The 27,171-nt window shown below is 28.7% G+C and overlaps 1 protein-coding gene across 2 annotated transcripts in view; it reads left to right on the forward strand.

The window, feature by feature from the left end:
• The window catches only part of LOC123294272 (fasciclin-2), a 273,886-nt gene that overhangs the window by 229,360 nt on the left and 17,355 nt on the right, over positions 1-27,171 (forward strand). For both annotated transcript variants that reach the window (XM_044875396.1, XM_044875397.1), the window contains exons 2-6: positions 22,985-23,156; positions 23,458-23,621; positions 23,693-25,021; positions 25,080-25,348; positions 25,757-25,949. In XM_044875396.1, the coding sequence (XP_044731331.1) occupies positions 22,985-23,156; positions 23,458-23,621; positions 23,693-25,021; positions 25,080-25,348; positions 25,757-25,949 (2,127 nt within the window). The remainder of the gene's footprint in view (positions 1-22,984; positions 23,157-23,457; positions 23,622-23,692; positions 25,022-25,079; positions 25,349-25,756; positions 25,950-27,171) is intronic.

Here is a 27,171-nt window from a genome sequence, read left to right on the forward strand (position 1 = left end):
AACAACATTGCTATAGTGGTAACCCTGCTTATAATGTAATTATTGACAAAAAAAAAAAAACGTAATAATGTTTATTCCCTATTTCGTTTATGCGAATACAAAATACAAACAAAAATAAAAAAATCAACAAAAATAAAACCATTTTTATTGCTTGGAAGCACGTACAAAATAAAAATGAAATGTTACAAATTTTAATAATCGAATATAATATTAGTAGACATAACACGTGTATGAGATTTGATTGTGTCCAATATTTTTACAAAGATGATTATGCGAATGTACCAAAAAGAAATTTTTATACCATGTATATATGAAATATACATAGTATATTTAGGTTAGTCCCAAGTTTGTAACGCTTATAAATATTAATGCTACGAAAAAAACTTTGGTATAGGTTTTCAAAGAATCATCTAATTAGTCCATTTTCGGTTGTCCGTCCGTCTGTGATCACAAAAACTCAAAAACGAAAAAAGGTATCAAGCTGAAACTTTTACAGCGCGCTCAGAACGTAAAAAGTTAGGTCGAGTTCGCAAATGAGCAACATAGGTCAATTGGGTCTTCGATCCGTAGGACCGATCATGTAAACCGTTAGAGATAGAACAAAAGTATGTTCCTTATAGAAAAATAAACAACTTTTGTTTGAAACATTTTTTTGTTAACATTACTGTTTACTCACGAGGGTACTAATTACGTGCAAATTTTATAGTATGTATTAATATGGGAATCTCAGTTATGTGTGTGTGGCTATTTAAAAGAGGATATCTTTCAATATTTACATGACATCAAAAAACAAACGATTGCGTCATTAACACTGTCTATACATGGTATTTCAACAATTAACTCTGTTTTAATGTTGAATATTATACCTTATATTTAAAATGTGGCATTACCATATTACTATTTAAAACTTAAAATTTACATACCCTTCAATAAGTTGTGATATTCAGGTACAATGAAATTTAAAATACAAAACACAATGGTCAAAAACTAAACAAAAGAGCAATGAGGCAAAGTTTTTACTTTAATACACTAACAAATATTATTCCTATTTTACTTGAAAGAAAGAAATAGCTAATAAGAAAAAGCAAAAGAAAAAAATCGAATTAAACTTTGAAATATATGTATATCTTTTTTCATAACAATACAAATTGTTTACAAAAATATAATAAAAGTATCTCTTCAAAAATAAAAATATATATCAAAAAACATAATACATATATATATCAACGATTTCTTGTAAGTACGATTTATTAAATTGATGAGTAGATAGGTACTTATTTTAATGATTACATAAAATTATTGAGCAATAAACCTGAATGATGATGTTACATTTTCTATGTTATCTAATCTATCTCTAACGATTGATTCTTTTTTTTTTATAATATGTAGTTATATACCCTAATATATCCATCTGGAGCTGAGCTGTTATAATATAAGAGAGTAAAGTTCAATGAATGCACGCTTACATGTATACCTACCCTTTGCGACCTTAAACATATTAACGAAAAATAAAGATAAAAAACAAAACAATATTACAATGAAAAATTAAAACGATACTTTATTTTATAGTGATTTATTTCATTGATAAATCTTCTAAATATATAAAATGGTCCTGGTTTACCAGACTTGTCAAAACATGTATTTGAAAAGCAAATTATTTTGTGACGCACCCAATAGGGCAAGAAATTGTGTACCTAAGACAGTACAAATGAATAAAAGTTGATTCATAAATATATATATTTAACTTCTATTTTTATCACTTATGAACGTGATTTGATTTTTAAATGACTTTGGATGTTAATATCAAATACTGATTATCCACCTTTCAGATTGACCATTTTTCTTCATTAAGTCCTTAGTTTCAAAAATGATACGAAAAAAATACGATCGGAAAAATACGAAAACAATTGAATAAGAATTGTTTTCCTTTCAACATATTATTTTCGTGGCTAAAACTTGTTTGTTATCAAAATATTAAAACACTTTCCAAAAATAGTAAATAAAGCCGACTGCGTTAAATAAAATCTGAAAAGAAAGAAACAAGTCCAGTAGTTTGCATAGCGACTTTAACAGTCAGAGTAAAATTTAGCCCGGCACAGATCTTCCCTATAATGGATCCCTCCCTGACTGTTAAAGTCGCTATTCTTTGTTTTATTATATGTTCCTTTTTTTAGAGCAATCCTAAAAAAATGAAAGTGGTAAAAAATATTTTATGAAATATATTACAGAAATCGTATATTTCTCTGTCCCACCATGTATGTTCAGAAATACAGAAAAACCACTTTCTAGTTCATTTTAAAGTTGGTAGTTTCATTAAATTTTTCCATGCACCTGTTGTCATGTACCCTATATAATTAAAACAAATCGATTTTGATAATTACGAAACTTAACGATATGAAAAAGTATCGATAGTATAAATTCTTTTCCAGTAATAAAATTAATATTTGTAAAAAAAACAACTTATTTTGAAACTACATTGCATTTAATGATTGTTCAACAAACTACTTTGAATAACGTCGATTTTACGACCAATTACACTATATTCCGTTCATTTTCTAGCTTGTTACCTTGGCATCTGTTTAAAATCAGCGTGGTGCGTGGTTTGATTTCTATTTCGCAACGTAATATGATCGTAACTTGCAACTATACAAATATATAGCCACAATTAACAATGCTTTATTTTCGCTTGAATAAAACATTTCGACATGTGTTTAATTCAAAATAGCTGTAGTGTTCGAAATATCATTTTCAAAGAGAATAAACATACAATTAATTTAAATATAATTGTATAGTTACAGGTCTATCACGCTGTTATTATATGGCTAAAATGTAAATCATTTTATGTACCACAAAAGCCAAACTAATTTTAATTAGAGCTAAGCTTTGTATTATTCCGACTATATTGAGGATTGTGTTAGAATTTCAATTGGTTTATGATGGCTTTATTTTTTCGAGGTTTATTGGTAGAAATAAACAAGTGAAAACAAACAATTGACTGAGTTAATTGTTGAAATACCATGTATAGGCAGTGTTGATAACTCTGTCACATTTCACATACATACATATCTGACATATTTAACTGATATTCTCATATAATGCGCAAGTGTTGATGCGCAATCGTTTGTTTTTTTGACGTCATGTAAATAACAAAAGATATTCACTTTGATATTCCTATATTAATACATACTATAAAATTTGTACCTAATTAACGCCCTCGTGGGTAAACAGTGATGTTTACAAAAAAATGTTTCAAACAAAAGTTGTTTATTTTTTTGTAAGGAACATTTTTTACATTTAAACTTTTATTCTATCTCTAACGGTTTACAAGATGGGTACTACGGACCCATGACCCAATTGACCCATGTTGCTCATTTACGAACTTGACCTCACTTTTTACGTCCTAAGCACGCTGTAAAAATTTCAGCTTGATATCTCTTTTCGTTTTTGAGTAATCGTGACCACAGACGGACGGACGGACGGACAACCGGAAATGGATTAATTAGGTGATTTTATGAACACCTATACCAATTTTTTTTTTGTAGCATCAATATTTTTAGGCGTTACAAACTCGGGACTAAACTTATAATACTATGTATATTTCATATATACATGGTATAAAAATGTTGGAATCATGAATTTTAATATTACAATCCATGTAATTAACTCATATAAAAGTAAATTAGTTCAAATTTCTATATTTTGTTCTAAAAACTAATAAAGCTTCACACTGCTTCTATTTTTATTTTGTCTGAGACTAGTAGTATACAGTAAGCAACATTTTGATCTCGGCAAAATCAACTGGGAGAAGCTTAAATAAATATTAGATTCAGGAAATTTGAATCTTCAATATTAATTCTCTAGTCTGTTTTTCTTGTCCTTATTCCTTTATCCAACTCTATGGTTTTTTACCCCTAATTTTAAAATAATTTAAGAAATAAAAATGTTAATATTTTTCGGATGAAGTGATCCAAAGAAGTGAAGGAATCAAGTTGAAAAAGATGTTCCTATATGTAAAAGTAAATTTAAGCACCATGACGTCAATTATGCGCGGTACAGGGTGAGTACAGATGAGAATTTGAATGTCACACCCTTTGGTGTCTCATCCCTGCACCAGCAAATATGAACGGCGTTTCTGGATACTTACTCTGCAGAAATAAATCCGATAACTTCGGTATTTTGTTTAACTAATTTAACACGTAGGGATTTGGAAACTATTGTATAATGTTCACAATTACAAGTACACAATGCAAAACAGAAGCCTAGAATTATAATGGTGGTAACCTATTTTTTGTTCAACCCTTAAATAGTGAAGTGACACTTTTTACATGGGTGATTATATTATAAGTTTCATTCAAATCTATTCCTTAGTTTTTGCGTGAAAGCGTAACAAACACACAAACAAACATCCTTACTTTGACATTTAAAATATATAGGGAAAAGGGATAAGGATTTAAAAAATAGAACTGAAACTATATTAACTGTATTGTATGTATAATATAAATTATTTATTGAACTTACAATTTTAATTTGATACAAGTTTTTTAATTTTAGTTGAAATTAACAAAATTACCTGTTTAATATTTTCAGAAAAAATATTTAAATTATTAATATTGTCTACAAAGCGCAAGCAATTTCTACGCGATAGAGATAAAATTATTTTTTACTTTTTAGTCAAATAAAGGCTTACCATTTAAAAAGTATTTTTTATTTAAATTTTTATTTCCATCGAAGAATATTCAATGCAAAATCTGTGTACCATCATTTGTGTACCAACATAAAAAATTTTGTTGTTTTTCAAAAAATATCTGTAAGATGAGTCCTTTTTGTTGTCTTATAGACGAAACCTCATCATTTAAGGGTTAACAATAAATTTAATTGAAGTAAATTACGGTTTTATGTATAAGCACGTGTATAAGCATATTTAACATATATAGTTAAGATGCAATAGTTTTAGTGTTGTGAGAATGTTAGGCTCAAGAGCCGAAGGAACATATTCACTGAATAGGTAGCTATGTATACAGCGCTGTATCAAGTGCTTAACGTAGTCATATACAGAAGGTTCAAATGAAATTTAAAATAAACTACGACAGTCTAGGATTCAGAAAATAAAGCATCAATAAACGCAAAAATATACATTTCAAAAACTCTATTAAACGCCATTTTATAAACTGAAATAAAATAGAAATATGAAATAAATAAATAAAATTTTAATAAGAAATACTATTAAAGGAACAAGCTTTTATTGTTCTAAAAAGTAGAAAATAATTTTCACCCATCTACGACTATTTGTAAAGCTTGAGGTGCTCAATTTAAAATATCACGAATGAATCGAAGGCGGTCAGAAGGCAATGTAAAGCTGCTTTTGTGTTATGTTAATTAGACCCCTTAGAGGGGTGTGAATCTACGTTTTGTAAGGAAAAAAAAATTTTGTTACCTGCGCAATAAGTGAAATAATATTTTCACGTATTACGCAGGTATCATAACTTTGTTTGCTTGCACTTTCCCACTCCTCTAAAGGGTCTAAAAAACTTAGCAAAAAAGCAGCTTTACATTACGTTTTGCCATTTTAGTTGTTTTTTATAAGATGTAACTGGCGTATGTATTAATTAGTTTTCTTTTGTTTTGTTATAATACAATCTAGATATGGGATTGCAACAGATTTTAACCATATCGAATTTTATATCGATAAAACTTTAACTAGAAACTCTATTGTTATTCAATCTGTTACATTTTATGAATATAGTTATCATACAGATAATCGAAAGTTAATTTTATACCATTATTATAAAATATTATGGTTTACCCAAACTATCTCTTTTCATTAGTACTAGTTGACTTCATTCGTGTGACCCACAAAATCGTTTTAGTGTTAGTTTTTACTTAAGTATAGTTGTTTTTTATATATTTCCATTATTACACAAGATTTTTATATATTAGATAGTAGTTTAAAATCTTTTCTCATTCCCAATTAAATTGGTTTACGAGTTTTTCTCAATCACAATAAAACTCATTTTCAAGTTTCTCTTCTCAATTTATTTAACCAATCGTTTTTCGAAGAAAGATAGTAAATATATCAGTTTCCTAAAGTAGTCAAACACGCTTTTCAAATGATTGTATATTGTTAAAAAGATAGCACCTGCAGTCAAACAAGAAAGCAATATGTTACCATGTAATAGTTGTTCTAAACTCACACTAATTTTTATGATAACCTATAACCTATATTTAGGTTACCTACCCAATAATCAATATTCAAACATTTCGAACAAAGCAAAAGTATCTATCTAATAGTAGTAGGTATTATGTGTGCATTGAATAAAAATTTGTATAAACGAAACAATCCGAATGAAAGTAATAAGTTCAGAAAAGAAAATTAGATAGATTTAAAGAGAAAAAAGTATTGCAAAAGTAAAGAACAAGGGAGCATCAGAGCTCCATAACTAAGGTAAGATTTTCCCCACCTTAGATGCTTTTTATTGAAATTGAATTTTTTCTTTTTCGGTGGTCATATTTAATATTTGTAATGTGTTTTATTTTCAAAGGGGTTAGAAGGATAATTTGATACTACTATACTAAAAGGCATTTCCATGACATTGATTTAATTCTCATATAAACTCAATTATTTCAAATTTAATGTAAATGTGATGACGATGCTGGAAAATTGGTATTTCCAAAAAGCCCTGGCTTGATACTTTTAACCTAACCTAACTTAACCTATCCTATCCTAACAACAAATTTCTACCCATTAAAATTGCAAAGTTGGAGAAAGCCGTGTCTTACCACTCGTTTTTTGTAGTAAACAATTTATTTAACCCAAATTTAAATACATAATCCAATATCTCCACTCGCATAAGAGTTTGGAATATTTTAGTACAGAGATCCCCGATATTCCATTCCAGTGATATTGTTCCTGATTTTATGTGGGTTTTAAATGTCTTATAAAACAGTGCATCCATGCTGAATTTTATTAAAAAGGAACTTTTATTTTCTAATATAAACACTTTTAACTGCTTATCTCTCAAACGGATCAACTTTGTACTTAAGTTTAGATACGTTGTCTCAACCTTTTGAGGATACCGTGTATGTTTATCAGACATCTCTAATTTCTGTACATCGTGTTCTGGTGGTTATAAAAAAAGATCCATAAAACATCCCAAACATTCTCCGTTAGCCTTCGATACCCGACATAATCCTATATTATCGAAAAAGACATAACTACAATAAGAGAAAATGTTTCTAAATAACCGAACATTTAAATAACAGACTGACGCTTCTTAAAAACTTTCCTATATACAGATGCTATAAATTTGATTAGTAACTTCATCGTTTAACTTTTTATTTTCTTTTGGTTTGTTTGTTTTTGTTTTTTTAGTAATAATTCATAGTATGTTATCTTGAAAATTTCCTATAGTTATTCGTTTTTTCAAATACTTATTTGCCATTTGTTTTCATTCCTTTATTTCCAGAATTTTTTTTTAAAGTAGTAACCTTTTATGTTTGCCAAACGTGATCCTCGGTTTCCTGATAAAGACGTGTGTTATTTCTAGTCTGTGGAGATGACTGAAATGGACATTGTGTGAATTAGATGAAACAAATAAGCGTATTATTTATATATAGTTTCCATGGTACGACTAAAAAGGTTATCAAATAGTTCAGTATACTCAAATATTTCATTATTATGCAAAAACTCATAAAAAAGTAGATATTAAATTCAACAGATAAAACTTTAAAACAAATTTCATAATTATTAAAGTTACCTATATGTTACCTACAATTACCTGCAAGAGCATCTTGTATTAAAATGAAATGCAAGTTATTGTTTCCACTAACAGCCGTACTAACATTATTAATAAGGTTTAGATTCAGTGTTCACTAAAAAGGAAGCTATGTTATCTTATTTTCGAAAATTGCTGTCTCAAATTGATTTTTAAGATTGGGGTAGTGAGTTTATTATAAGCGCCAATGGAATTCTAAATTTATCTAGTCTTTTAGATAATACAGGACGTTTGCTTGAAGTTCCCTCTAAATGAAATACAAAACAGATTTATCTTAGGTAATAGCAAGAGAAAATAAGATGGCGTTACAGTAAAAATTTTTATTAAAATTCAATCTAAAGTATTCTGAAGATATAACATTCCTTCGAAAGTCCTTGGGAAATTTGCTAATCGTCTGAAATAAACCTAGCACTACAACTATTGCAAGAGCTTTAATTATAACGAGGAAATTTAGAAACTTATTCCTTTTTCTGCAACTGTCAAGATCTTGCCCTCCCGCTTCAGTCTACCATTCTTTGATGACTTTTTTTGTTTTCAATTTTTGAAATTTGTTGATAATCCCTAAATATTTACAAACTGTTTATGGACCTACGATTATGACCTACTTCCAGGCAACTGCTATAACCTAATCTAACCACATAATAATATAAAGCAACACGAGGGATTTTTGGTTTAGAGGCCGACACGAGTTAATTAAAAAAAAAAAAACTCTTCAATATCGACTTATATTTTTTTCCTCCATTTGTTAATTAGAGTGTAGTCGGCTTAAATTAGGTTCTTTGGTGAAGCCTATATATTTGTCAAAAAAATAAAATTGAAAACATAAAATTTTCTTAATTAGTTTATTGTGGAAGTATATAGGGAGAGGTATAATCACTGACGCATCGAATATTTAATCAAAATTTTGATGGTAGTTACCTTAACTACATGATAACTTCGTTCAACTGAACACGAAAGAAAATTAATGTTATCTAATACAAAAAATTTATATAGCATAACGACAGTGTACAGTCAGATAAGAAGAATATGTAATATTTCAAGCATTCTTCTTCGTAATCTTGATATCAAATACTTTCAAACTTTCCCCTATTACAAAGATAACCAGTTGGATATAACATCGAGCGATATTATTTTGTTTATATAAAACATATTTATAGTTTTCCAGATGAGTAATTTCAGAAAGAGACTCATAAAAAAATTTTTTTTTATATCATAAAATAAATTTGATATAATTTATGTAATTTGAACAACTAATATTGAGCGATATAATAAATCTTTTAAGTGTTTAATAGATAAAGTTATCCAAATTATAATTAACTTAATTTATTTTTACTTTACCTTCCTTCTATGTAATTTATATATATACAATATTACAGCGGAGTTTCTACAATCTTATCCTTATAGCTAATTTCCTGAATCCACACCATGCCTACACAAACTCTTCTTTCTGACGTATACATTTCTTACATATATTTCATGAGATAAGTTAGTTACAGAAAAATGTTTCAAGAAAAAGTCGTTCGTTTCAAAGGAGAGCATGTTACAGACATTATGCGATCTTGAAATTGAAATTGCAGTTAAAAGTATAGGTACTCGATTTTGTTGCAGATAAGAGAAAAAAAGCATTATTTCTTATCAAAACACGAACATTTTTTCGAAATATGATCCACAGAAATTGAATATAAAAATTTACTAAAACAAATAAATTTCGGGTTTTGGGAAAGTTTTGCAACAGAAAAAAGACTTTGATATTCAAAATTGCACCCCAATAATCCTATCTCATGGCTAAACAGAGTTAAAAATTTCAAGACATTTTCATGTGTAGATCTATTTTTTCACTAAAGTAACATTCTTATTTAGATACTTTCTTAAGTTTCTTTTATCTTTTACCTGTAAATCTAGAACTATTCTTCAATGCCAAGGTCCAATCCAAGCTGCCTTTCAGATACCCACCTTCCATACGAACCACGTCTTCTTGAACCATTTTTCTGTATTTGGTACACGCTGTATATACCTACAATTTGTCCTAAAAGTCTTCTGTCGCTATCCTTTAATGTAATATGCACGTACTTTATTAGAATTTCAATTAAAAATTTTTAATGATTTTTTTTTATGAAGTTGTTTCTGTTTTTTTGAACATTTCGTTACATTTGATAAGTCTATGTCTACTTCTTTTGAAATCAATAGTTTTTATAACACAAACATTGTTATTATTTTTGAAAAAATTTATGTTTAATGCAAAACAACCATTTATAATCAAAACACATGAAGTAATATCTGTATTCATCTTGAAAAACGTCAAAAATGATTGATTTTCTAAATTTATATATATTTTTTTAGAATAATTCAAGATTTTTCCCTACTAAAATGAAATATTATATAATTCTATGCGTATTTGAATTTTATCTTGCACCAGTTCTCTGTACTTTTACATTCAAGAATATAAACAGTTCAGTTCAGGGAGACTAAAATAAATGATATTTACTTATAATCTTAAAATATATCATCACACTTTGCACAGTTCCTGGAAAATGTAAACTTAAATGATGATTTAAAGTGTTCTTGTAGTTAGCGTTTATGAACATGAACATTGAAGAGTGTGAAAGGTTAAAGGTTACAGGCATTCTCGTAAAAAATGGCCAAAATAATTCATTTATGTTGTTATTATTTTTATGACACCTTTAACTTTAGATATATATATTTTTTTAAAGCATAAATAATCCTTTTTTGTTTTATATTTTTCTTCACTTACACAAGAATCTCAGAAAACTTATACAGAGTACTCTTTTTCTATGCTATTTTCCGTGCGACAAATAGCTAATTATCAACCTAGTTTTATCATTTTCCACGGGTTAATAGTTATCTAGATATATGAAGAAGATGATAAAGGAATATAATAAAAATATAAAAAGTAGGCTAATTTGACCAAATCCAATTAAATAATTTTATACTTTTTTAAAAATCCCTTCCATTATTAAGTGAAATTTACTAATATCTACTGATTATCATTGGCTACTGGTTATCGAATGATAGTCAGTGAATGAACAAATTTATCAATTTTTGCCATACTCGTATCTACCAAATTAGGCCTCAGATCCAAATTTGGAAAAGAGTTTTTTTGTTGCTCTTGATTAGCTTATTTTGGTAATCTGGGTTTCTGCAGTCAATAACAGAACACGGTGTATATATAATATTGGGATGTACTCCTCAAGGGAGGTACCTCAATTTTGATGTACTTTCCTTGCCATTTGAAATACGATATTTACGAATTATTGGAATATACTCTTCAACATCTTTGATTAAATACTTTACACGGAAACATATGTGTTTGAAAATTTCCAAAAAAGTAATTTTATGTTCTAATAATTTTATATGCACTTCATTTACATATACATTGTCATTTTAAAATACTTGAAATGAAAATTATTGTTTTTTCATATAAGATATTTTATAATAAAATAAGAATTTAAATGAGGTTATAAATTATTCGTTCTGAATTTGCTACCAAGTGGGTTGGTAAATGAAATCGTGATTCGGTTAAATTACTTTTATTTATCTAAATAATGATTCGTTAAGTTATATAAATAGTTTTCCCTTCGTCTAAATTTTATTCAGTCATTTAATTTTCCATTGAAACTACAAAACATAAAAATAAAGAAATTAATGAGTTGAACATTCATTCTTTTCTAACTCATATAAAAGTGTCCGAAGTAAAATCTAACTTTTTCAAAACAAATTTTTTATTTGATCGTAATAGATAATATTTTTTACTTGAATTTGTATTTTCGTTACATGCAAATATTTTTCTTCCTATAAAAAATTTCCATTGCACGTTTAGGTGCCCGAAGCTAATTCATAATAAATTTTTGCATATATGTTCAATAATTTACAGTAAAATAAACTTGAATGTAATAGGACTTTAATATAAAAAATTTTTTGTGTCAAAATTTCCATCCATTTAAAAAAAAAAGAAAAATTTTACACTTCTTATATTTGTCTTAAAAAGCTATATTAATTATTTTAACACTTTTTACTTTTCACAAAAATATAAAATCTAATGAAGTAAATAAATCAACTCGTTCTTTAAACTTTATTTCCAAAAAGATTATGTTGAATTTATTAACTAAGGTAAGTTGACTTTGTATTATCAGTTATATATTGATACTCATTTCTTTGAAAAGTTTTTTCAACTTTCGAAACATTTTCTTGTGAACTACGTGTATTGAACTACGTGTTTACATAAAAAAATTTATAAAAAAATAATACATATTAAAAAAAGTGTTGGTACGTTTTTGTAGTTCAACAAAAAACAGAACCTTGTATTTTTCTTAAAGCTTCGTTTTGGTTCTTCCCGATCTTTAGTACCTATACGACATTATTTTCCAATATCTACTTTTCCTGTCCGTTTATAAAGCCTCGGCATAGTTATCAAAAAGTCCGTTATACAGTGTGGGATATTAAAATATAACTAGTTACCACATTTTGTATCATTTATGAAATCCATTGAAATGAATCATTATCACGAGCGAAGCCGTGGACAAAAGCTAGTAATTAAATAAACGCTTCAGTTTTTCGGGTACATTTATAAACCACCTACGATTTTTCAGTCATAGGTATGAGTGACTGCCCATGTTTCCTCTCACATTTTTGTGGTTGAGAACTCTGAACTTATCGTTGCGTATGCACGACAGCATTTCTCGGCATCTTATCGTTTCCTTGAATCTGTGACGGTTAGCATGTAAAAATGAATCCCGATTATTCAAGTATGATTTCGGCTCTGTTTTTTATAAATGTGGCTGCCTTTTACATAGAGTAGATTCCCGCATTCAGTGGAATCAAGAATAATCCAGATACCATCGAGAATATAGAGACATCAATTTATACACATAATTTTCTACAAGAATTCTCTAAAATTATTTTTGAAGCTCATCTTGGTGGCCAATATGTACGTCAAAAGTTGTTTACGCCAAAACGTGAATATTAATAGGAATATTTATATCGATGGAATTGTCTTATTGTCATTTTTACGATATTATTTATATAATAATTTGCCATATAAATAAAATTGAAAAAATGTTAATTTCGTGCTTGCGTCAACTTATTTAGTAACGACTATAAATTGAATGTCAATAAAAGTCAATACATACATGATAAATAAATGAGAAAACTGCATCGCAAGCAATAATACCAGTTATATGTATGCATGTATATACTTATTATGTACATAGTTATGTTTATTTATTATATTTACGCTTATGAGAGTTTGAAAATTCTATATTAAACGAAAGATAGCACTTTTATTACCGTTCATTATGATAACTGATACATTCTAGGTTCATTGGTAAGTAGTACATGTTTCGAATTATATATGTAAATATACAAACCACTACATAATTTTCTCCGTTATTATTTCATTGAGGCCATGAGTAAATTACACTTCATATTTGGGAACATCTTCAACCAGTTGCAATTTTAGTTTCAGGTTTTGTTGATTAATGTTGTAACATAGTTGATAGAAATATCTTTTTAAGATATTTTTCACTTTAAGTAAGTCATCGTTAAGAATGTTGTTATTTTCGTTCCTTCGTTTTGTGCTGTACCTTTAAGGTGCGAAAAATTATATGTTTGAAAATATTTGAGACTTACGTTTAAAATTTTGACGATGGATTCTGTTAGAACTTGGGAAAATTAGACGAAAATTAAGAGTAAACTGTATCAATATGGTATCTTAGTTTTTGAAATATTTATGCCTAAACATTTAGAGAAAATCACTTATTTACATAACACAAATGCCATTCATAACTTTAAATGTATTTAATAGAAAAACGAGTGCCACTTGTAATAAATTTCTATATAGGAAAATATTTGTCATGATTTTAACTAATGAATATTAGTTTTCCAAGTCGATCTTAAGAAAATTAATCTTGTTACATAACAAAGCATACCTTTGGAAACACTTCAAAATAAAATTACATATTAAAAACGCAAACTTTAACACACGATTTAAACATGATCCTAAGAAAATGTGATTTCTTTAATGTAATCAATCGTGCAAATGGGAACTAAATACCTACATTATTAATTAACATAAATAACAAATATAACTTTTCGGCGCGTATGTTTTAGACAATCGATCGATTTTAATTATTCATATTCAACTCAATCGATGACAAAGTCAGAATCATAATTCACTACTTATGCTTACATGCATAAAATGTTTCATTTTAATATTTTATGTGATCTTTAGTAGAAATTTTAGTTTCTACATTTTCTTTTAATCAAGTATAGTTTTTTTTTAAATTTATTTCCTTGAAAAGTCTATGTAGTTTTCTAGCGTTTCTTATAATACATATAAGTAATTAGTGGATTTTATTGGAAACCCCCAAATATCCTTATTCGAAAATCCTATATTTCAATTTTAAATATTCTCCCCGGCGCTTCCACCATACATATATTTCATAGTATAATTTTGAATTCAAATATTCGATCAGATAAATATAGTTTTTATTGTCATCAAAGCTGAAGTTTTAGGTAAAAACTTGAAAATACATCAGTTGCTAACTTCGAACCCGAATGACATACATACAATGCATACAAATCAACTTACATACACTCTGTGTCACAAAAAGTGCACGTGCTATACCATTTTAAGTGTTATAACTATACCATTATATTACAGTAAATCACTTACGTTTTGCGTTTAGTTTGTAGCGACTAAGCGAATGAACCGATTTTGATTTCTTTGTTTCGTTTGAAAGATAATTTAATGGAGAGTGTTCTTAGCTAAGTTTCAAGTGCGCGTTTAGGGTTCCGTACCCGAATACACTAAAAAATTGGCGATGATGTTCAAAATCGATTCAATTTGGAAAAGGCTTTAAGGAAAACAGTAATTTAATGGAGAGTCTTCATAGATATGTTTCAAGTGCCAGTTTAGGGTTCCGTATCCGAAAAATTTGTGGGGGATTTTTAAATTTTGTAAATTTCACTTGTTCTTAAATACAGGATATAAACACTTTCAACTGCATAAAAAGACTCTTTGAATAATAGGTACATAGCTGTTTTAATGGGAATAATAGCTGCATATTTTTGAATGATCTGCACGTATAAAATTAATAAAACTAAATGAATAAAATCCGAACAGAGGTAGGTATTTTATTAATACCTAAAATGTAATAATTTTCATAACCATACATCTATGTACTATGTACGAGTACTAGTGTATTGTATGCAGTGTATAGAAGATAATGTATAGTTTAGAATACATCAAAAAGCACTTAAGTACATAGTGTAAATAAATTGTTATTTCCTCGTGGTTTTTATTTCCCTCGACAGTATAACGAGCAAACACATGTATTTTACATACACATGTATGTACGCTACTTCTATGTGCATGGTGCAGGCAGGTTGATACTTGAAAATGAAAATACACTTGGGGTATTTTTGTGTTAAAAAAATATTCATTTCCATCCATCCACTGATATAATGTTACAGTGTTCCATAAACAAAATTAATTTTTCTTTTAAAAATTTTCTCATTTAATTCAAAAAGAGCATCGTAAATTACATAAAACCTTTTGTAATTCGAGAATTTTCTAAAAGAAGTTTCAGCTATTCATGTTGGTGTTAGCAAATAATGTATAACCCTTGTATTTTAAAGGTTGATTGGACAATATGATAGTTTATGCTATTGCTTACTTTCTCACTTGTTAGTGCTATCTCTCTCACGAACTATCGCTTACATAATAGCTTTTCGCTATTTTAACCCCCGAACTAAAAAAAAGGAATATTATAAGTTTTACCGCTATGTGTGTCTGTCTGTGGCATCGTAGCACCTAAATTTAATGTAGAGTATTTCTAGCTATGTTTCAAGTGCGGGCTTAGGGTTCCGTACCCGAAAAGAATTAGTAATTGGCTCAGTTTGCAAAAGGCTTTAAAGAAAAAGGTAATTTAATGGAGAGTGCTCTCAGATATGTTTCAAGTGTGAGTTTAGGGTTCCATACCCAAAAAATTTGCCAGGGTTTTTTTTAAATTTTGTAAATTTCACTTGTGGTAATAGAAGGTTTAGCGAGATAATTGTGACGATGCAAATTATTTTTATCACTGTTTTGCAAGAATGATACCATCAACAATCTCAGAATGCTTATATCTTCTTCGTTTTTAAATCAATTTTATCTACGCCCGTGAGATAAGAACTACTTCATGCATATGCCATGCACTACACCAGCCCATCACAGTCATTAATTAAATTAAGTTTTTGTTACGCTTTAGCCAACTGAGTTACTATATATATAACTTTTTTACTTTTCTATTTTTATCAATAATTATTATTGAGGCTTAAGTAAAAGACAAAATTTTAAATAATAATTATCGTTTATTTTCACATTTTAGAGGCGTAGATAAAGTTTTGTACTATATACGTGTGATAACGCATTATTAAGGTACTTCTGCGATTTCGCATGCGTACGTTAATAATAGCTGTTATCCCACTTGTATAGAAAATAATTAATTTAACTTTCAAATTTTGTTATGGTATAAAGTCTACCCAATTAAAAAATATTTTTTCAACTAACATTTACTATAGATTACACATTAAAAGTCCGCTTTTTGATAATATTAATTACACAAAAACTCGATTAACCACATATTTAAAAATCACCTTTTTATCTGTATATTGCCATAGTAGCCGATCAACCTTAAAACACCAAATAAGAAACTTATTTTGTAAATATTCTATTACATTACGCATGATCTCTGTAAACACTGACATAGACTTTTATATACTATGCATCTACGTATATTATATCCCTGGATACATATAATTTGAGGTTGCACTAATAATCTGAATATAACTAAGGTGGACCGTCCCTCTTACCTACATTTTCCTCTATTCCATGACATTTGACACATTCATAACTGTAAACAGTGGTGCTTCTACAGTAAATAGTGCGGATAAATATGGAATAGAGGGCAAATATTTAATATTCTAAATTTCTACACATACTATGATGATATGACTTAATATTCTCATACCAATATCGTATTCAACGCGCAAATGCTGCGAAAACCAAGCGAATAATTGAAAATACGAATAATTTAAAATAAAATAGTTGCTCATTATCAGAAAATGATATTATTGAATTCAAACTATTCTTATTATACCAATTATAACTTTGCTTAGAATTTAAAAAATGTGCCGGAAGCGTTCACAATAAAAAAAAAAACTCCCGGGGGTCTATCTCCATTATTTATAATTTTTATTTAACTCTGAAAATATATCTTTTTGCGTCATTTTTAGATTGTTGTAATAAGGTCAAAAACGTGTATCTCACACTAAATAATTTTTTTTAGGTATTAACATTCCGGCATTCCATTATATCTCTAAATTTTACCAATTTGAACTTGTTGGCTAGACTATTTCTTTCGTTGACACACATTAAATTGGATTCTTGACACATATGCTGATATATTTTGCAAATTTTATCAAATTCCAAATATTATTCTGCAGACAGATTACGTGGATCATTTTCAACGTTCATTATGAAGTTGGACATTTGAAGAAAGTTAAGCAAAATTTCATCATCGGTTACAAAATCAATAGCTCATTTTCCTTGAGAAGGAAATTCACTAAAATATAAATGCAATAACACATTATATAATTATTCAGTACTGAACAAAACATTACACAATTATTATTTATAACAAACAGGGGTAATTGTATTCAGAAATGAAGCACAGGAACAGTACATTAGGAGGGCTGTCACTATGCACACAATTCATTTTAAACAAATATGGTACTTCAATCAGATATGATAATTTTCCGTGGTAATTTGTGTATGGGTACATCATATGTAAATGAATAATAGGAACAAAGCTTTAGTTTAGAGTTGTATACAATCTTAAATACTTAATTGTTTTAGAGTTCTCAAAAATAGTAGAATTTTGGCTTTTATCTCTCAAAAAATACAATCGAGTCGACAGTTTTGGGTATAGTTATTACAACAAACTAATAGTTGTGAATGTGAGTTGAGTAGCATCCACTAATAATAAACCTCCATAAGTTTTTTTGGAATTTTTCTCTCAATATATCTCTAAAAATAGGACGAAAACAATATAAAGAACGAGTGCAAAGAAATTCTCTACAAAAACGATTCTTGCAAAATTTTTTCTTAGATTTAAACGCGATTGAAGAGTTGTATCCGTTTTTGAATTTGTGTGACCACAACAACAAAAAATGTAAAAAATAAAAATAACAACTAAAAACAAACAGTTGACTGAATTAAGAACTTTTTTACTTAAACACTCTGTATGTATAATCTAATAAAATAAAATGATAGATGGATGTTACACATTCATACTCTAACTTAGATTGATTTCTATTTCCACGAATTTATATTCTGTTAATTGACGTTCATATTGATAATATAGATTGATCAGAATTGAATTTATGTTAATACAAGTGAAAATAAACAATTGACTTAGTTAATTCCAGAAAATGGATTCCGTTTGACCCTCTTCATAATATAGGATGAATGAATTTTCAACTCTCTATCTTTAATGGATACTTAAATTTTTCCCTAATTTGGACCCTCACGGGAAAACAAACATATTTACGAAAAAATATTTGAAACAAGAGTTATTTTTAGATAAGAAATATTTTTTGCAATTAAATTTTTGTTCTATTTGCTATGGTAAAAAAGGTGGGTCCTACATGATCCAATTGAGACAACTCAAAGTCATTTTTTACGTCCTAAACATCGTATAATTCAACTCGATATCTCTTTCGTTTTTGAGTTATCGTGATGACGGGCGAACAGATGCCCAAACAAAAATGGACTAATTATTTGATTTTTTGAACACGTAAACCTTATTTTTGTTTGTAGCATCAATATTTCTAAACGTTACAAACTTGGAACTAAACTTAATATACTCTGATATATTTCATATATAGGGTATAAAAATATACTTAGGTATCTACGTTGTTTATTATCAGAAAATGCATGTTTCTCTTGGTATAATAATATATAATAGATACACCTACTATCAAAATTAACCTCTAACCTATTGTCATAAATAGTTACCTTTATATGGACACTATTTAGATATATACCTATCACATAACCGCATCCAATATCACCATAGTCCTAAATATTACATATATTTGCATACTTAAAACGATGACTATCAATGATTATAAATATTTGCTCTTTGATCGTATATGTTTCTAAATATGAAAATATATCTGAGGATGAACGTCATATAATTTTTTCATATAATAAACGCAACAGTCTATAAAAGACTTAAGTATAAAAAAAATCGATTTCGATAGTCTGAAACACCTTTCCGCACCAAAAGTTAAAATCAATTTTTAATGCTATTAAGTTAAAATACATTTTTTGTGGGATAAAAAAACGCAAGAATGAATTTTTTATATAAGTTGCACACATATTGTTTAAAAAATATAAATAACTAGCAGTTATCCACGTCATAGCCTCCAATTCTCTTAACTTCCCTTTTGTTCAATATAATAATAATGAATTGTAACTTTTAGCACGAATCCCTAATAATTTTCAAAAGAAAATACGGCCATCTCACTTGATGATAATGTAGCATTCTATAGGTGAAAGAACTTTTAAAATCGGTTAAATAGTGAACTCAAAAATGACGATTTATATATATTTTTGAATTTCCAAAAATCCTTTCTTATGTGACACTTGCAGTATAAAATCAATATCTTCTCGAAATTTCAAACTTCTATCATTAGCGGTTTAGACTGGGTGTCGATATACCAGTCGCGACATTGACGATTCCCCTCCAGATTATTTCCCCCATCTGAAATGTTTCTTGATTTGAAATAATATACAAAAAGAATCATTTGGAAAATAATATCATCAAATTGGATCTGTTATTGAGGACTCCCGAGTAAAAACATTCATTGATGCGACTATTACTTACATTTGTTTCCAAAAAAATAAAAATATGTTTATAAAAAAAAGGTAAAATAAGAAATTTTTTGCAAATATAAAAAGAAATTATATATATTTACTCCCTCTCGTGAATAAAATTTTGAATACGACCTAAGCGATGAATAATATTATACAGTAAACATATACATATATAGGAATATTTAAAAGGGTTTTTGGATGTCATAATATAATAGCGCTTGCAAGCTACTTTAATGTCAACATCCGTATCACTATACATATAAAGTTGTTAATGTCCACCAAATTTAACATTTCCTACCACTGACTGTGTGTATTTTGTGTAATGTTTATGTGTTTATCTTGTATAAATCTCATAAATATTAATATAAACTACATTAGTGAATCACATTTCAAATCATTAGGGTTGGTTGGTGTGTATTTTGTTTGTATGGTGTGCCTTTTATACAGACGAATGGAATATATGTGGTGCAACTGTCACTTTGTATAAATAGCTAAATAAATATCCATCTATTATATCATTGAGGATATTCCGCAACACTTTATTAATTTTTAGCCTTTTAACCATCTAACAACCAAACAAAAACCAACTAGGGTCAACAAAATTAAAATTTTTATTCGGATAACGGAATACATAAAATAACCATTCTTAGGGAGTCCTCAATGACAGCTCCGATTTTGATATCGGTGTAGAGAATTTTTAAAATCGGTTAAGTAGTGAACTCAAAAATGTCGGTTTCAATATTTAATAGATTTTTACTTTTGGTGCGGAACCTTAATTTTTTTTTTTAAATAAAATACAGCCCATTTTATTTGCTGATAATGTAGCATTCTAAAGGTGAAAGAATTTTTAAAATCGGTTAAGTAGTGAACTTTATATATATTGCCCTACAAACTTCCATCCCCTATTCCTCCCTTTTAGGCGATGAATTTCGAAAAATCCTTTCTTATGTGACACCTACAGTATAAAATCAATATCTTCTCGAAATTCCAAACTTCTATCATTAGCGATTCAGGCTGGGCGTCGATATATCAGTCGTGGCATTGTCTATTCCCCCTCCAGATTATTTCCCCCATCTGACATGTTTCTAATTTTAGATAATATACAAAAATAACCATTTTGAAAAAAAAATTATCAAAATCGGAGCTGTTATTGAGGACTTCCGACTAAAAACATTCATTGATGCGACTATTTATGAGAGAGTTGACACTGACTCGTCTGAGTAGTTCCTTGCATAGCTGTGACCACGTTTTTTTCTCATTCTCATGCAAGAATTATTCATAAAAGCTTGAGGTGCTCCGAATTATTGTTGATATATTATATTGAGCACCTCAAGTCCTTACGAATAGTCATGTATGAGTGACTCCTACAAAATTATTTTCGAAAATTTTTAGTACAATAAAAGCTTGTACTTTAAAAAATATTTTTCATTTAAATTTTTTATTTAAAATTAATAAAGGTATAGATATTTCAAATTTGGTGAAAGCGATGGGAAAATCTGGACGCTTACCTTAACATGCATTGTCATTCAAAGTAGCTGCTTCAAAATTGAGTTGCAAGATTCCTCCCGGTCAAACATAGTTACGTAGTTACATACATACATGCACTCGGATTTACATAAAGTATACGGAACACACGGATTTACATAGAGGTATATACTAAAATATGCAGTTTTTGTGACACAGAGATACTTTGCAAGTTACATCAAAGCTTGTAATAAAACAACTTTGGCAGATCAATTTTTTTAGCAACTAAGCATTAGCATTGTGTCTAGAATAGTATAAATTTGAAAAAGATGTTAAGATTGAAAACAGTTTGATTGAAAACAAGTTGATATTACCCATATGAATTAAACATAATTATAGCCAAACTTTGCAAAGACACTTGCAGAGCTAGATTTTTGACAAAGTTCTGTTTTTTTATTTCGAAAGGCATGTTTTTATGAAACTGTAAAAATTCCTCATCAAGGCGCATTTTATAAGCAACTGCAACCTATATTATTGAAAATATTTGATGGACAACAGTGAATGCTTAAAAATAGGCAGTAAACTTTAATTTTAACATAGACCTAGACTATTCAAATTTTTAATCCGGTTTATTGGGGATATTAAATTTAAAAAAAAAAAACAATAATAAATTCCACCCCGAAAATCATCCTAAAGAATGACGCATTAAATAAAAATATGTCGCAATTTGTCATCGCAAGGATAACTTCTGGAACACTAAAAGGAATCTTTATACAAAAAATCAGGTTTGCAATCATTTCCCTAATTTATTTTTAGGTGTTTTATGACGTATTTTTTATTATTATGGGAGGAGATTTGACTATTAACGGAAATTCAACAAAAATTTTCCCGATTAAAATCCCCATTTTCAACAAAAATTAGCTTTTATATTGTTAAACGAAGTCAATCACTTTGATTTCCAGACGGCTTTGTGTCCAACGATCTCTCGCCTATAACAGCATACAATGTCATACATATTTCCTTTTAAGTAGACAAAACACATTGTTAAAGCGGCGATAAAATAATGTATAAACGTTTTCAATGAGTCTGCATAGTCTGTAAATAATTTAATATAACGATGTTTTGATTATAATATGTTTGTTTTTTGTGACGTATCAATTAAAAGATCTATTTTAATTTCCTCATAATTTTTAATATGTAACAATACATATGTTCTAACTTTTTAACCGTTTAAAATAGGAAGAAATATTATCCAAATGTCTCAGTATAAAGTGATGAAGAATAAGTATTTCTTGAAAAACATGAAACTTCAGACGTTGGCATACAGCTAGCATAAATTTTCTGAAATTATTTGTAACAAGACAAAAATATTCGATATTGAGAGAGCTACCCCTTTTTAAAGTTCTGGGGCTGAAAAATTTATAATTGCTCCACCATCTTTATCTACTTTTTTCTTTTAGAAATTCATCATTATTAAGCTGGCGAGGTCATGAAAGATTGTACGGCTTCAGACGTTTAGTTTTTACCGTAGGAAGTCGAAAGTATAATCCAAAAGAATTGATAATATTTTGTTGTCATTGGTTCTATTATTTTCTAAAAAGTTGTTTTTTAAATTTAAAATAACTATGAATTGTAGTGGATTTAAACTTCAGGTGGTTCTTGAATGCCTTTGTTACAAAATATATGTCAATTTGTTATTTATTTGAAATGTTTTTGCTTTAACAAAATTAGTAATTTTAAAAATTGTTAAAAATGATTTTTAAATAAACGTTTAATAAATAATAATTAATTACTCTCTTTGTTTCAGTATATACGGATGCACAGAATCCAGAACTGGTGATATGGCCCCCACAACCTACACAAACGAAATTTGTAGGGCATTCTTTAGTATTAACGTGTAAAATTAATGCTGCAGATCAGAATTTGATATCAAACATTGAGTGGCGTGATTACAACAATAGAACAGTTCAACCTAGAAGGTATTATAATTTCATTTTTATTCATGTACAAATTAAAAATACTCAGTATCAGATTAAACACTGTCTAGTAATACTCATTTAGTAACAATCTAGTAAATTAAAAAACAAACAACATCTTCATTATATTTACTTTTAAGGTGCTCCAATATTAATTGCGAGAACCTCTTAGAAATGTGTATGTTTCTTCACAGCAAATATTTACGTTAAAAAATAATACTAATATTTTTAAATCGCAAGTCTACGTGTAAATGTAATAACTAGTTCACATCAAACCTTAATGATTTGTTTTCTCAACCTACAGAAGTGGCGGTGCGCCACAACCAATGCATACGGAAGAAAACATGGCAACGAACGCATTAAGCTTGTTTATTCCATCCATTACTGAGAATATGGCAGGGAATTATACATGCTATGCTACATATGCAAACGAACGACTTAGCAAAAGTATGCGACTTGAAGTATTTGGTATGTATAAAATGTTTTTTTCTTGTAATACTTCTAATTTTTTTAATACTTAATATTATTTCTTTTTTTAGTTGCCATAACATGGAAAAATGCACCTTTGGAACAATATCCTATAGTCGGTAAAGATTTTAAAATTAGTTGCGAAGTTGAATCTAGTCCATCTCCTACAGTAGATTGGCTGTATAATAATCAACCAATCGTTTCCAGTCAAAGATATGCCATTGAATCTAAAGGCCTACTATTACGTAATGTACAAGAAACTGATGATGGAGTTTATACTTGTCGTGCATTTGTTCCATTTACTGGCGAAATGAAAGAGCGTCCCATAAAAGTTGAAGTACATATTCCACCACAAATTGTTGAACCAGAACAAAATACATTTGAGTTTGTAGAGGGCGAACCTGCACAAATTATATGTAACGCTACAGGAAAACCAAATCCAGTTTACACCTGGGTAAAACAATCTACACAAGAAAATGTTGCGAAAAGTGATCGATTTTTTGTAAACGAACATACCGGAATATTGCGAATAAATCGTGTCGAACAACAAGACGATTCAGATTATAAATGTTTTGCAGCGAACCCTGCAGGAACTGTCGAACAAACATTTAAAGTTCATGTGCTTGTAAAACCGAAAATTTATGAATTTTTAAATGTATCTGCACAAGATACAAAACCCACAAAGATTATTTGTAAAGCTACCGGACGGCCTGCTCCTCATGTCACTTTCAGAAAATTCAGTAATAAGGAGGCATATATCTCAGGAGTACAATCAGATGATAGAATTATATTAGAAATTAACAAAAATGAACAAAAAGGAGAAACTTCCGCTACTTTATTTATTAACCCTCTTTCTCGTTCAGACGATGGTCTTTATGAATGTATAGCCTCAAATACTGGAGCAACAGCTTATAAAAACGGACATTTAACCGTGGAATTTATACCAACTTTCCCATATAATTTAACGCAACCACCTGTTTGGACATGGGATAATCGTCCAGGGAATTTAAGTTGCTTCGCTCAAGCTATTCCTAATGCTACAATTGAATGGTTCTTGAATGAAAGGCCAGTTTTAAATGGACCAAACTTAAAAATTATTGGTGGTGGACCACAATCAAATTTAATTGTAACTCCAGTCACAAATCAATACTATACCAAATTTAAATGTGTCGCAAGAAATATTCATGGTAGCGCTTATCATTATGTAGAGTTAAAACAAGCTTTTCCACCAAATGTTATTACTCAAGCAGTGGTTGAGGTAATAACTGCCACAACAATTCGATTTGCCATAATACCCCCACCTACATACGGAGGATTACCAATCACTGCTTTTACAGTACAATATAAACCAGAAACAGAGTTAAGTTGGCAAAATGGAAGAAACAGAACATGGTCAATGGGTAAGTAAAATCCGCAAAGTAATAAATCTACAGTTATAATATATTTTTAATTACTTAGATTCACCTTACATCGTTGAAAATTTGTCTCCACAAAAAACGTACAATTTCCGTTTTGCGGCACATAATCAAGTTGGAATGGGACCATGGAGCGGCGACCAAACACAGACAATGCCTAGCAGAAGTTCTCCAGAGGAGCCGAAAATTTTGAGCAATGCTGTTCCAAATACACCCGTTCCATCACCATACGCAGATCACTACGAACTTCGATGGAGAATTCCAGCTGATAATGGGGAACGAATTGATCATTATGAAATTAAATATTGTCCGGTAAGTAATTCGCATAAGCAAATCTATATATATAAAATCTTCGACATCTTTTGAGTTCAAATTTTTACACGATATAAAACCTGCTTCGAGGATGGTTTTTATAAGCAAAGTGTGGATTAGTATTTGATATATTCGATATTATAATACATTCGTTTTGCGAAGTTGTTACTATCCATTTAAATTATAACCCTCTCGTCACACTAAGTGTTTTTTTTAATCAAACTTAAAAGGTACATAAGTTTTAAACTTAAAGGTACATATATGATGAATTCGCCATTCATATTTGAAGAGAATATTTAAGTGAAATGATAAAGTTAATTACCGCATCCCAATGATATTTTTAATTAGTCAACTTCTCGCTTTTAGTGATGATTATAAAATAAATGTTAACATGTATAATTTTTTTAGGTGCATAAAGTAAACGATCAATGGGCAGAAAAGGACAAAGAGCTATGCCAACTACAACAATTTCCATCAATAGAGACAACTGCTTACGAATTAAATCAATTACAATCTGATACACATTACAAAATTGAATTACGGGCACATAATGCCATCGGATATAGTATTCCTGCGCAAATAATTATAAAAACTGCACGGGGTGAGCGGTACTTCAGTTATAACTCTTCATATAATTCATGTTCTCCTTATTTCATGCGTAACAATCAAATTATGATTTTATTGTTTAGTTATGCATTCACTGCATTTATATGGAGTCATAGGAATGTGTTAATGTTTCGATAAATTCTATTAGTTTTTATTATATGTATTCATTTTATTCATAGATATTAAAATATCACTTTTCATTAAATATAACATTAATGTTTATGAAATAGCATTTATAAGGAACCCTTCAGTAATAAAAAGACGCTATTTAATATTTTTGTTATTTGTGTATTTAGACCGTGTTCCCATAATAAAGCGAAATTACCATGCTTATTTTTGTCTGCCTTTTTCAGGTGAAAAGAATTGTAGTAGTAACAATTTACAAATATCAATAGTGGAAAAATTGGAAACAAATGTAAAAAGGCAAGACCATTTTTCTACCCTTTCAATGTTTGCAAAATTCCTGTCCTTTTCTTGACAATTTTTTTGTTAATAACTTTTTTAATGTATACGACACACATAAAACAATCCGCGGATTAAAAACACAAAAATAAAAAATGGATTTCCATAAATTCCACATTGAATTCAGAATTAAAAATTCAAATTTCTTTATTATGAAACTTATGTTTATTAAACCTCAAAAAAACAGATACAAAGAATCATGGAAATTTCGCTTCACTGTAGGTTCACGGTCTATCCTAATTAATTTACATTCTATTGTAAATTCTTTGAAAATTATTTTGATATTATAATTAAATATCGAACATAATATTTAATTTAATCTAGTAAAGTTATGATTAAATGTAAAACCAAATAAATAGTTAGATAACTGGTAGCATTTGAAGTTTTAAATGTTTTCTGGAAATTAAATTAAAATCCGATATAATTTTGTTTTTTTAATTTAAAATAAATGAATTATAGACCCAACATTAATTTTTTACCTCCTGTTTCACTGGAAACGTTAACGATAAGTTTCTAAATGTATTACGCAATAGTTAAGATGTGGATTCATTTCACAATATGTACTTCTTAGTTAAAGTGTAACCTCAACATCTTTTTTGTAAATTTTAAATCTGTATTTGGATGGTAAAGGTTACCATTTTTAATATTTTTTATGTTTATTACGCGTACTAACAATTCGGATTCCATTTTGCAGTCGTTTGTTCTGACCGTCATTTAAAAAGAGTACAAAACTTCAAAAAGATTGATAAATTGCG

This window comes from Chrysoperla carnea, chromosome 2, assembly GCF_905475395.1.
Source record: "Chrysoperla carnea chromosome 2, inChrCarn1.1, whole genome shotgun sequence".
NCBI classification, from domain to species: Eukaryota; Metazoa; Arthropoda; class Insecta; order Neuroptera; family Chrysopidae; genus Chrysoperla; species Chrysoperla carnea.